Source organism: Haliotis cracherodii, unplaced genomic scaffold (genome assembly GCF_022045235.1).
Source record: "Haliotis cracherodii isolate W230 unplaced genomic scaffold, xgHalCrac1.p SCAF_10, whole genome shotgun sequence".
In the NCBI taxonomy this organism is placed as follows: domain Eukaryota; kingdom Metazoa; phylum Mollusca; class Gastropoda; order Lepetellida; family Haliotidae; genus Haliotis; species Haliotis cracherodii.
The window spans coordinates 51,666,979-51,680,759 of NW_027266265.1; the positions used below are offsets into that span (position 1 = coordinate 51,666,979).

The following is a 13,781-nucleotide window of genomic DNA, read 5'->3' on the forward strand; positions in this document are numbered from 1 at the left end:
TCCATCTCTGATGACAATATAGTTCCGTATCCACCCTAGTTAGCGCCCAGGATTTGTCAAAGATGGACGCTAACAAAAATACATAAACAACGCCTTAAATGTATTGGACCAAACGTCGATGGAACTGAAACCTTTTTTACATAACAGTTACTAGGCAATTATACTCAGCGTCAGTATTGAAGGGTCACCTACAGAACTCAAGATAACTTTTTGAGCAATTGAGTTTTTCCTCTAAGGTTTCTATTTTTATTGGGTTATTACATGAACATATGCCAACAAGGGTCAATAGGTCTGAGTATGTTAACAATGTGATTAACAGTTAAAGAACATGTTGTTTATGCCTAGGTCACACTGATCGGAGGCATTTGTGAACCTGAAAAAATGGACGACTATTAAAACAATGAAAAGTGCGGGATTGAAGGTGATGGGAAAAGCTACACAAGACCTCTTGAATGCAACCAATTGTTTAAGCCATGCACATGCAATACATGACAAGTACGTCAGCATTAAATGCTTCATTCCATATGAACTGCACTGTTGGAAGTACTGATGTTTTTTAAATATATTAATCTCGTATTATCCGCTGACCCATTAATAATGTGGCTGAGTATATATATATATATATATATATATATATATATATATATATATATATATATATATATATATATGATTCTATCTTCTGTAAAAACAACAATGAAATAACACACGCACCATAATACGTCGTCTTAATAGGGGACACTTTTATACAAACATGACTTATAGATTGGTCTTCAGTTGGTTGGGGGTGGGGTGATTATTGGAGCAGGGTACAAATATTTTGAGTATTTTCAGAAGGTATCCTCTATCGTTAAATTTACGGGAGCCTCAACACTCTCATGTAATGTGTGATTACATAACATAATAGCTGTTCGTAAAGATGTGAACATCAGTCAAAAAGGAATATGAACACAATGTTATTTAGAAAGTGGTCAAATGTAACAAATGTTACATTTCGGAAAACACTTTCTCAGTAGAGTACAGGTTCTCGTACTTTTGGGGGTTGAGTTCGAACCAGGATACGAACCCACACTGCCAGAGTGAGGCATCTAATCAATCGCCTGTCAGCGATCTAACCTACTCAGCCACCAAGACTTCCACAAAAATGAAAGTCCGACAACTGGTAGTCATATCTTCAACTGACATAAACCAGAGAGACAGAGATACAGACCTTCACCTTACATGGGTGAGTTAACATCTGAGAGAGAGAGTTTTACCCCAAGCAAAATAATGGATGCAAATAATTCCCATTGCAATTCCAGGAGTATCCATAAACGTACGCCTTAATCCCAATGGTAGACTGCAAAGTCACTGCATGTTACAACATACACTTCTATTCTGATAGGCTCGACAAAGTGAGTGAGTGGGTGAGTGAGTTGGGTTTAACGTCACTTTTAACAGTAGTCCAGTTATATCACGCTCAAAGTGACTGTCGTAAGGCTGAGCTAAAGTATGTGATTGACGATTATCTTCCGGGGGCCCAGTCGCCCTATATATATAATTTGATGTATATATGTATAAACATGAATTGGAAATTAATAATTCCAATTTGGGAATTTTTATATTTTCTGCAGACTTGGGGCCGAATATCAGCCTTGGACCAAGTTTCAAAATTCAGACAGAGCGAATTGCGGCGCCTTAGACGACTGGGCCACCCGTGCCCCTACACGCCAAAGGCTTGTGAGTATAGGCAATGACATCGATAAAACTCTTGTAGATCACGTGAAGCATGGCCCATGTCACCAGCCTTGGACTACATTATGTATTATTGAGTGAGTGAGTTAATATCTAAAGTCACATCGGCATTGTTTCAGCCATATCGTGACTTATGTATTATTGAGATTACACAGGACACGAAAGTAGATAGATGATAAGATCTAGCTAAATCCCTGATAAACCAATGTACTTTAAAATATATATTTGAACATATAAGATTTATCTACACACAAATCTAAACATTTATATCAAAAACATAAATTTCACAAGTAAACAACATGCTGACATTATATGAGTGCTTCCTACAATATTTGACACATTTCACGTTTATGATTTCAGAATGTTGCCTTGTGAAGTCTTAATAAAAAGTCCTATGAAAATTTCAAATCAGCATGTCTTTGTTCATCTTCCAGATTTAAGGGAGTCAACAGTCTACAAAAGTCCAGCTTCCACTTTTAAAGTCAGTTAACTCACTTTCCCCAGGAAGATGGTCTTTGTTGTAAAGGCAATATGTATAACTAAACATAGCTATGTTGTTTTTAAAAAGAAAACAACTATATCATTGCAGCCTAGGACACAACATGAATGAGCAAGTCAAAATTTTACATCGCATCAGCAATATTGCAGCAATACCGGACACAACGCTAGCTGTCAAAACATGAGTGAGTGAGGTAAACATCATCTAAAGAGTATTGAAAATGTCACAATTTTAATTTTTATTTGGAGATGGAACGTTTCAAAATTTTATAAAAAAAAGTTACATACGATGGCAGGGTTTAGCAAAATATGATACTGTCCTCAGGGCAACCACACCGCCCTCCTCCCCTAAAATAGATTACCAGTCCCAGATGGTTTAATATTGCACGAAGTTTATAAACATTACAAATTTACCCATCAGAAATTTTTCACATCCTCTGGGTTTTCAGATCTAAGGGCTAAGTCACGCATTCAGGGTTTTTACTGCCGTCCTTGATAGGACTATTTCCGATTAAAATTAGTCAAAAGTCTGATCAAGATCCTGTGATTCCTGGCGGGAAATTCACAAACAATCCGATATTGTTCAGGAAGTGTCCCGATTCAGCCGTTTCCAGTCGAATTCGTCTCGATTCACCCATTCTCAATCCGAATCTGACCCGATTTTTATCTTCCGCGTGGTAAAAAAACGACCGAATCTGTCCCGACAGCGTCCCGACTCTCCCGAATGCGATCAGACAGAGATCAGACAGTGACCGGAAAGTGAACCGACAAAGACGGTTCGAATTCAGCAAGATCCTGATGCAATCTGGAATCAATCGACAAGAAACGGCAATGAACAAATCATGCCCGTTATTCACGACAGTGTCCCGATCCACAAGACACCGTCAAGGCAACACAGGACATTGTTACGATTTTGATCCCATACAGCAGAATCTGTCATGACATAGTCTCACGACTGTAATCCGACTACACAAAATCGGCTGAGTTTCCCGAGCGTTACGGGGCTCACCATACTGACCTTTCCCGATCCGTTGGACTCTGTTACGAACGTATACGACTGTGTTCAGACAATGATAGGACACTCCAAATCATTGAGGATAGTAATTCGACTTTTTCATTTTCCGTGTCAGAGCGCGGTCTTATCTCAAATGGGAGCCAAAAATGGCACTGTGTTAACCTGGCCTACCTCCAGTCTTAGAAACTATTATAAGTTGTAGCAGGATCCCGCAGTGTAGGTTGTATACCACAAGCTGGAGGGACCAATATAACCCCATGTACCCCTCCTTATCCTGCTACAAGGAATTTATCTTGCCGACATGTTTTAATGTGACACTGTAAATGAATCAACAAACTTCAAAATTGATAGAAAACAGCTGTTCCATTGAGCTGAGGTAAACTTGTGCTATGTCACGTGACTTCCACTGACTTGGAAAAAACAAGCTGTACAGCATATATACTTGGTGAACAGTTCTTGGTTATAAACAACCCATTCATGATATACCTCGACATCTGATTATTTAAATGCCTTCATCAGGTGATACACATTATACGTTTTCAGAGGCATTGATGATGGGGAATTTCACCTTGATCCGATGCCATTAGTTAGAAGTTGGAAAACTATTCTTGGCCATGAACAGTTCAGAAGAATGTGGGTGTCAAATCCTATTTTTAGCCATTTTTTCATCCTAAAACATTGCTGCACACTGTATTATGTTGGACAATATAAAGCACACACATTCCGAAGGAAAGACAGATGTACTGAGAAATGCACTGGAGAAACCACTGGATCTCATTTACCTTAAATATTTGGATGTTTTAGTCTGATCGATTTAATTTCATGTTTTGAAAGCAGGATCAATTATGAAGAAGAGTTTTTAGTTTTGTTTGATATTATTGCACTGAATGCAATCTCCAAATAAAATGTTAAACTACCTATACATTGAAAAAAGTAAGAACTTTAAAGAAATTCTTATTTAGAACAAAATTTAAAAAATCCTAATGTTCCTGTCAGGGGCAGTTGGAGCTGAATTGCTGATACATCCCTAGTGGTGTAAGGACTGTATCAAACCATCACAGGTCTACACCTGATCAAGGCCCCTGCTCGACAAAATGACTGTAGCGCTACGACTGTCTGTCGTAAGGCTGCGTTAAAGTATGTGAGTTACAATCCTTTTCCGGGGGCCCAGTCGCCCTAGGTGCCGAAAATCACTCTACAGAGGTATTTTAACATTATATTTGGAGATTGCAATAATATACAACAGAGCACTAAATACTCTTCCTGTCATTGGTCGTCAGTAAAACATGACATTCAGTCAGTCAGGTTGAAGGACCAAAGTAAATAACATAATCAGTGATATACAGGTTACCTCACAGAGACATCAAATTAAATTAAAATTATATTTACATTAACTTTCTAATTCCAATTTGGGAATTTTTATAATATTGTTGCAGACTTGGGGAGATAATTGGCCTTGGAAGGGGTCTAGATGGGCCCCTGCACCCTTATCATCAGTGGAAATATACACAAGGACATTGATCAGAGGCACTTTGACTGCACATAACCCTTGTCAGTGTAATTGATATAAATTCATACAAACTGAGTAGTTCATTCAACGAAATGAGATTTTCAGTATAAAAGCCTAGAAATGACACCTCTGTGAAATGAGAAAGTGGATTTCTAGTATTTGTGCCTGTAAGTTATGAAGATTCTTGGGCCATCCTGTACTCGTGGACACTGCCCTTGAGGACGGCCTTCTGACTGGGAGGCCCTTGTGTTGTTGTGCTTCCCTCCGTCCGGGATCCATCACTTTCAGAGTCGGTACCAGGTGTGCCATAGCCTCCTCCTCCTGGTGTTTCCAGGTGAAACACGTCCTGCAAATAGGACACACTTTTGTTGCAACATTGATATAATTTGGATTTAAGTCTAGAGGCTTAAATACTGCTTTGAACAAAAGAGAGAGAGAGAAAGAGAGAGAAAGAGAGAGAGAGATAGATAGAGAGAGAGAGATAGATAGAGAGAGAGAGAGAGAGAGAGAGAGTGAGTGAGTGAGTGAGTGAGTGAGTGAGTGAGCAATATCAAATATGCCTTACGACCGCCGGTTGGCTCATTATGCAGACATTACATAAAAAAAAATGATGTCATGATGTCTGCACAGGCCATCCGATCGACTTGTACGGGTTTTTACAAGACAAGGATTTTATTACGATAAGTGATAATGAGTGAGTGAATGATGGACACACTTCCGCTGTCTAACCTGGATGTGGTTCAAGACTGGACCAGGCATACTGGTGGTTCATAGCAAAACAAGGATCCACTCTACTGGCCTGTTGCCAAGTATATTTACCCTTATCACTCCTGATCACCCTACAAGCCTCCCACATCATCAATACGGGTTTGTATACACTAAATGCCTCCATCCCGCATGAACACATACAACCATTATGAGGTGCATCTTCCTGAGGCAAGGGAATTAACTGACTGTTAAATTCCAGTTCCACCCTTGAGGAACTAGGCTGGAATTTCTGGGCTTCCAGTGGCAATAATGAGTTCTGTCCCTTTCTTGTCCCTCCTATTGACCTATCAGATTCCACCTCTAATATCACTTGCATTAGCCTTAAATAAAATGTTGTCGCACAGTGAAGATGATCTGATCAATAATCAAGATGTATTTTGTGATAAAATGGGTCTTACTTCACGCAGTACATCAAATCATGTGAGTACCTTAATTGAAAACATGAAAAGATTTGGAAAGTATCTGTTGACCCAAAGTCCATGGTGCACATGTTTTGCAAATCCTGCAGTTTACGAACCGTAAACTGTTAGCCAAGGGTGGAAACTGAACTTTTATAGTTAACTCCCTTGCCTCAGGAAGATGTCTGAGGTATAGTTATGAGACAACAAAGCAACAAATGCCATATTACTTCACATAGCTTTGGTAGGGTTGACATGAATTAGAGCTCATTTGAATTCTATGACTTATAAATGGCCTCATTTCATTAGCTTGCTAAAATTTGACACACATCACTACTACACTGCACAGCGGTCGTATGTGTTCACGAGGGAGGTAGTGTACACAGATCCATGAAGTATTCAGCATGCGCCTCCCAGGGTGCTAGAAGAAACGCTGACAGTAACTTGACACTCACCCCAGGGCCGACATTGGCGGAGTTCTTGCCTCCTAGGCTTACCACCCGACCATCAGCATAGAACAGCAGGTTCAAACCAGTTCTTCCATCATCCCCACCTGCAGGAAACACATTTGGATTTATCTTCCTGACTTTCACCAAACTCATTCATTAAAAACTTGATAATGGAGTGAACAAAGTGGGAAAGGCATAAGGGTTAATACAGCATCGAGGCTTCTGAATACTCAGTACGCGTGAACAAAGCATTTAAAGAAGCATATCTGATTTTGAAGACACACATAAACAGACAATTCCAAATGAAAATAAGAAAAGTCATGCTATATATGTTGTGGATATTTTACACTCTCATTCCGAGTGCCATGGCACTTAAGGAACATTTGTCCTCTGTGTGGGGTTGAGAGTGAAATTTCTAAATCAAGGGGTTAAAACAAATAAAGAAATGCTCCAGAAAGGTTCCATCTTATTGAGTAAAAAACCCACACATTTTGATTGGGCGTTCAAAAGATGCTAAAGGCTCTCCTGTTTTGACCTCCTGGAGGTATTGTATGAGAGCAATAGATCATTTCCGAATGAACTTACGATGCTATCAACAATATTCCAGCAACATTGTGTTGAAAATCAGGAACTGTGATTAAGTGCTTTAACCACAAGGCTGACTAACTACCCCTGAAATTAGTTTAAAATATTACAAAAGTAAACTGACCACACAAGCCGTAAGGCCTGAACACCCTCCTCTCCGTCAACACAGAAAGTGTCAAATCCTTGCGGAACAGGAATTCTCGCACCACCCCGTCCCCTCCTGTGTGGCGCCCCCTACCGCCCGTGCCACGGTTCAGATGGAAGCAGCGGACAACAATGGGGTATCTGGAAGAAAACATACACACATTTATCACGTATCACCTCATTAAATCAGACAGCACCTCACTAAACAAAGATCTGTGGACATCCGATTACTGGTCACGTCCCGTCTTTTTAAGAACTCGATGAAAAGTTGACATTAGCCAATCAGAAAGCAGCTTTCTGCAGCATTACGGCACTAGTTTCAAACTGGTGACTTCCATTCCAGACTATGCTTTGAAAAATATTTCTAAAAAATATTTCAAACTTTCAAACTGATCAAAAGAACATTCTGGAAATTTTTATAGATGGCTGAGATTGTATGGCAGTATTTATCACGGGTTATGTGAAATATTTTCCTTTTAAATGTTTAATCCATATTGAGATGAGATTTTGACAGAGTGTTGTTCGGAATACCCTGTGTTACCCTTTTCAAGGTTGCATGATTAGAAAATAAACTCCAACTGTAAGTTCCTGATCAGATAAGCGATGCTCTGACGTGGCCGGTAATAGGATGTCCTCTGATCTTTGCTTAGCTTAGCGGAACTAAGATCTGATCTAAGGAGACCATGATGTTAGCGGCATTACACAACACTCACTCATTGATGGTCTGCACACCACTCATAGAGAACACATATTCAACATTAGCCATGAGACCAAAGTCTGAATTCAGTAAATGCCTCTCGCACTTGTAAGCTAAGCCTTTGATATACTGTAAACAGCTTTATTTCTGCGCCGTTAAAATATTGCGAATACCACATCAAAGACAATACTGCGACGAGATATTTTTGCGAGTTGTAGTGTTGAGATGACACCTTGATTACCAAACAATAGACAGCTTCTCTCCGAAGCTAGTTAATCTGAGTTGGCCGGAAAGTTGACCAGTGTCATGAAACCGATTCAAGCAAGATGGCTTGTTTCCTGTGTGGACAAAATTGCAAAGGATACTGACGCAATCAAGCGAGGTTGGAAGAAGGCAGGATTACTGTGAGGCAACAGTGACAATAATTGGTCTGTTTACACTGTCATTTGTGATGTATTGTGTGACCATTCTGCATTCATTTGTGTTGTTAACTTATTGAGTAACTTGTGGTTCTGGTTGATGATTTCAACATTTGATGACGTGTTGCAATGAATAAAGTATGTATGTACTATTCATACTTATTTTTGCGTTTTTAATTTTTGCGAGTCTCGTTCGCAAAACTTGCAATAATAAAACGGTCGCAAAAAGATTCCCTGTTTACAGTAGCTCAAATGGATAGAATTACAAAATGTGCCGCAAATTATCAAGCAAAGTGTCACTGTAATATGATAATGCCCTCATTTTCCCTTATCACTGGCCATTATGAATCAGGTGTCCATATGTACGTCATAGCTGCATACCATTACTGCCTATAATACATTGTTTTTGTTGGGTTGTTTTAGAGATATTGTCATATTGAGGACAAATTTCTATCCATTTAGCAATAAAAACAGTAACGCTATTTGTTGGGCATTAAAATTTGCAGAAGCCCTTGGTCTGACAGTACCTTGGAAAATAGCGTTACCCTATCATAGTCAATATGTCAGGCGAAAATCTGAAATTAATGCCCATCCCAAACCCAAGTTCAAGCTGGAAGATTAAAAGAGTTTGACACAGGCTGCTAAGGTTACATATTTCCTTGAAAAATAAGGCCTGGAAAATCCCATCAGAGACATGAATGTTAGGAAAGCATCTCTCCTGTTGAACAGACTAATACTTGGTGGATGGACATGATGGAACACACATTTTGAAACTAAGTTTCTTTTTTAAAATCCTTCTCTTGCGAATGTTTTATGTCTGTTTCAGTTCACTCTGTCAGCTGCAATATGTAAGCATTAAATGTAAAAGGTTAGTAAAATGTATTTTGGATATAACTGATGTCAAGCAATCCTTTTCTTGTTGTATAAACCCAAAATCCATCCACCAACATTTCATTCACATCCCTGAATGTTTAGAGAAGGTACAAAACCCTGAATTCTCCAGCTTACCTCCTCTCTACAATTTCTGGGTCTGTGATTCGGGTGTTTGTCATATGGCTGTGAATACCGCTGTGACCATCCCATGTCGGGCCCTGAACAGAAGATGAGAAATGATGATGATGACGATGACGATGATGATAAAGAAGAAGATGATGATGGTGTATCAGCTTGATGTGGGAGAAAGGCTCGAAGTGATGCAGGCCTTAGATGATTATTTTGATAAAACCAGGAGCATTGGTATGGTGCTGACAAACCTAGAAACATCATCAGGACGAACTGGGATTCGAACCCACAGTAATAGGTTTCTGGAGCGCTCAAGGGATACAACTCTGCACAGTGAATTGTGGTGCCTTAGAAGACAGGACCACCGGTCGGTGCCCCCGACGAAGATGATGACAATGGTTCCTGGTAAGATCGAAGGTCCAAAGCAACCTATGCTGGTCGTAAGAGGCAACTAAATAGATCTGGAGGTCAGGCTCGGAGACATGGTTGTTTGTATGTCATCCTATATCAATCACTGGATTGTCAGGACCATATTCGACTCTTTACAGACTGCCATCATGTTGCTGGAATATTGGTGAGTGCATTGTTAACAAAAAAATAAAGTATTATCAGATTTTTTAAATAGGACTTCAGCAAAGGATTAATTTCCTTTCATTCTAAACAAGTTTCAGCTTGAACAATGTCGGCCAGGTTGCTATTCCTTTTCCTTGTGGGTAAGGGGAAAAAGATCATGCAAGACCAAAACTATATAATGGTCTTCACTGAAGTAACATAAATAGAGGACTTACCGCCCCCGCTCCCCCTGCTACGGTCTCGTAGTAGCCGACGTTGGAGTCTCCGAATGTAATGTTGTTCATGCAGCCCTGGAACAAAGACATGTTGTCATCATCGCACGAAGGACAGCATCTTAATCAAATGTACAATTCTTGTAAACACATATCTCAAAACCTTCATTTGTCCGAAAAAAAACTGACGTCATTATAACAGTGCAGTTTTCAACATCTCCTTCACTGTCTGGCCAATGCAGAATCACCAAATTCAAACGTTTTAGCATATTTGCAAGGCTGAAAGAGAGATCAGAGAATTGTCATTCTTAAAGAATGAAACGTGAAAGAATCTATTATTATTTGCAAATATGGCAGGACTTACTAGATGAACCCCATGTGCGCCCTTCAGAGGTCCACAAGGTTAGATGGCTTTCAATGACCAAAGCAATCGACAACTGTGCAAAATCGTTGCCGGCACTTATTGCCATGTTAGAAGAGAATAGGGACACGGACATCGTGGCTGACTCCCTACTACGACACTTGACGACATACAAGTTAAGATTTATGACCGCGTTTTTACAGGACATATTTGGACATGCAGGGACCACCTACCTGTGTGGAGGGACATGCAGGGACCACCTACCTGTGTACAGAGGCCACCTACCTGTATGGAGGGACTACCTACCTGTATGGAGGGACCACCTACCTGGGAGGCTGCACAAACACTGAAGGCTCTCAGCACTACGTCTACAATTCTCTGTGAAGTGAGGACGTTGCCCCCGACAACTGCAGCATGCTTGGATGGGTCCAGGATGCTGCCCTTAGGAATGATGGCGTGCACAGGTTTCAGGCAACCCTAGCAACAGACAAGTGTTCACATAGCAACATGAAGGGAGAGCATCCTAGCAACAAACTATTTACATAGCAACACGAATGGAGGAAACCCTAGCAACAAACTGTCTACACAGCAACATGAATGGAGGGTATCCCAGCAATAGACAGTGTTCACATAGCTACATGAATGATAGCATCCCTAGCAACAGACAGCGTTCACATAGCAACATGAATGATAGCAACCCTAGCAACATGAATGATAGCAACCCTAGCAACAGACAGTATTCACATGGCTACATGAATGATAGCAACCCTAGCAACAGACAGTGTTTACATGGCTACATGAATGATAGCAACCCTAGCAACAGACAGTGTTTACATGGCTACATGAATGATAGCAACCCTAGCAACAGACTGTGTTCACATGGCTACATGAACCAGCCTTTAGTTTTGGGGGTTAGGAATGTTTTTTAAGTGTTTCACAGTATTGTACAAAAAATGTTAGGTTCATCAAGAAACTTTATGAAAGTTACATTTTTTCTCAACTAATGTTATGTACCTGATTCAAGGGCACGTCATGTCCCACCATACAGCGTAGACAGTAGATAAGTCCTGACAGAGTTACCGCCCTTGGAGCATTGCAGTTCCCATGGACCTCACAACCCGTGCCGGAGAAGTCAAACACAGCTGTGCCCTGGATTGCAGACAAATAAATGGTGGAACTAAATAATATTTAGACCATGTGAATGTTGTTTTATGCCACAGTCAGCAATAATACAGTCAAACACAGCAACCAGCAAATAATTCAGCTATTACACAGCGACCTGTAAATAATTCAGCTATATCACAGCGACCTGTAAATAATTCAGCTATATCACAGCAACCTGTAAATATTTCAGTCATATCACAGCATCCTGTATATCATTCAGCTATATCACAGCGACCAGATCAGAATTCCAGTGTTTGAGCAAAATGTTTGATAAACATACATTCGATGACACAGGACCAACCAGATTCCCATGTAACGGCCGAGGATTATATCAGTATGGTCTTCTGTGCTTTGAAAAGATTCTTAGTTGTATCACAGCATGTCAGCTCAATGTTGGAGGAGGACTTGAAGTGACAATTGTCCAACACATTCGCCACTTTTGTGAAGGCCATGAGCCAAATATGAATCAGACAAACCAAGAATCATCAGCTACTAAAATCTGGGATTTGAACACATCCTAGCAAGGCTACAGAACTATGACAATTTCACAGTGTAAGCAGTGACATGTTGGCAGTCATCTCCCCCAAAGCAGATCCCAGCAAGGCTATTGCACAAAAGGTAATGCAGTGTAAGCAGTTGTCTACCCTACCTCCTGTTCATCAATGTCCACTGTCAGGGCTATCTTGCTGCCATCATCCATGTAGTCACACGCGTGAAGCTTTGTGGTGCCAGTCCGCACCTTCGTGTCCCGTGCAATCTCCCGTAGCATGTCACCCACGGCAACCTCTGCATTGTTCTGGAAACAAAAGTAGTGACCACAAATTTAGAAATTCTAAATCCTGAATTTATTTTTGGAAAGCATTCAAGCTATTAATATTAACATGTTAGCTATTAAAGTTCAACCTACTGTTCTTAATCTTACACGATTCTAGTAATCATGTTTCAAAAGATGTTATAAACAAAAAAGGAGGCAGCAGGACCCCCGAAAAAGTATTGAATATTGTTTTCCCGTAGTTATCGAGTTTCTATTTAATGAGACCTGACTGTAATTAGTTATGTGGAAACTAGTGTGGCTCACCTGTATATGTGCCATATAGGCCTGAACAACCTCCAGTCCATACTCATCTATCAGCTCCGATATCAACTTGATGCCCTGAAACAGGAGGGAAGAGGTGAGGTGAAATAGGGCTTAATGTACTTACACAGCGACGTGAATGCATGTGTGTGGCTGCTGGTACTAGTCCGGACTGATGCCGATTTGTAGTGTTAGCACACTGAGATACCATGCCGCAGTTACCATGAATACACCAATCAGACACAGTATACTGACTCTGTGCCAACCAGTCCCCTTATTGCTTAGCGCCAGGCAGGGTAACAAGTACCATCTTGCAGTGATTGTTTACAATGATCTGCAGTGATTGATTACAATGATCTGCCATGATTGATAACAATGATCTGCCATGATTGTTTACAATGATCTGAAATGATTGATTACAATAATCTACCATGATTGATGACAATGATCTGCAATGATTGTTTACCATGATCTGCAGTGATTGATTACAATGATCTGCAATGATTGATTACAATGATCTGCCATGATTGATGACAATGATCTGCAATGATTGTTTGCAATGATCTGCACTGATTGATTACAATGATCTGCCATGATTGATTTCAATGATCTGCCATGATTGATTTCAAAGATCTGCCATGATTGATGACAATGATCTGCAATGATTGTTTGCAATGATCTGCACTGATTGATTACAATGATATGCCATGATTGATAACAATGATCTGCCATGATTGTTTACAATGATCTGAAATGATTGATTACAATAATCTACCATGATTGATAACAATGATCTGCAATGATTGATTACAATGATCTGCCATGATTGATTTCAATGATCTGCCATGATTGTTTACAATGATCTGCACTGATTGTTTACAATGATCTGCCATGATTGTTTACAATGATCTGCACTGATTGATTACAATGATCTGCAGTGATGCTTACAATGATATGCAGTGATTGATTACAATGATCTGCAGTGATTGATGACAATGATCTGCAGTGATTGATGACAATGATATGCAGTGATTGATTACAATGATCTGCAGTGATTGATGACAATGATCTGCAGTGATTGATTACAATGATCTACAGTGATTGATTACAATGATCTGCAGTGATTGATTACAATGATCTGCACTGATTGATTACAATGATCTGCAGTGATTGATTA

General features: G+C 40.0%; 1 protein-coding gene across 1 annotated transcript in view; it reads right to left on the reverse strand.

Moving 5' to 3' along the window:
* Positions 1 to 4,695: 4,695 nt before the first annotated feature.
* The window catches only part of LOC139454512 (5-oxoprolinase-like), a 47,916-nt gene continuing 38,830 nt past the window's right edge, over positions 4,696 to 13,781 (reverse strand). The window contains 9 exon segments of the mRNA XM_071236266.1: positions 4,696 to 5,103; positions 6,379 to 6,476; positions 7,082 to 7,242; positions 9,226 to 9,308; positions 10,008 to 10,082; positions 10,693 to 10,842; positions 11,380 to 11,514; positions 12,179 to 12,325; positions 12,608 to 12,682. Of these exon segments, the coding sequence (XP_071092367.1) occupies positions 4,930 to 5,103; positions 6,379 to 6,476; positions 7,082 to 7,242; positions 9,226 to 9,308; positions 10,008 to 10,082; positions 10,693 to 10,842; positions 11,380 to 11,514; positions 12,179 to 12,325; positions 12,608 to 12,682 (1,098 nt within the window). The 3' untranslated portion in view covers positions 4,696 to 4,929.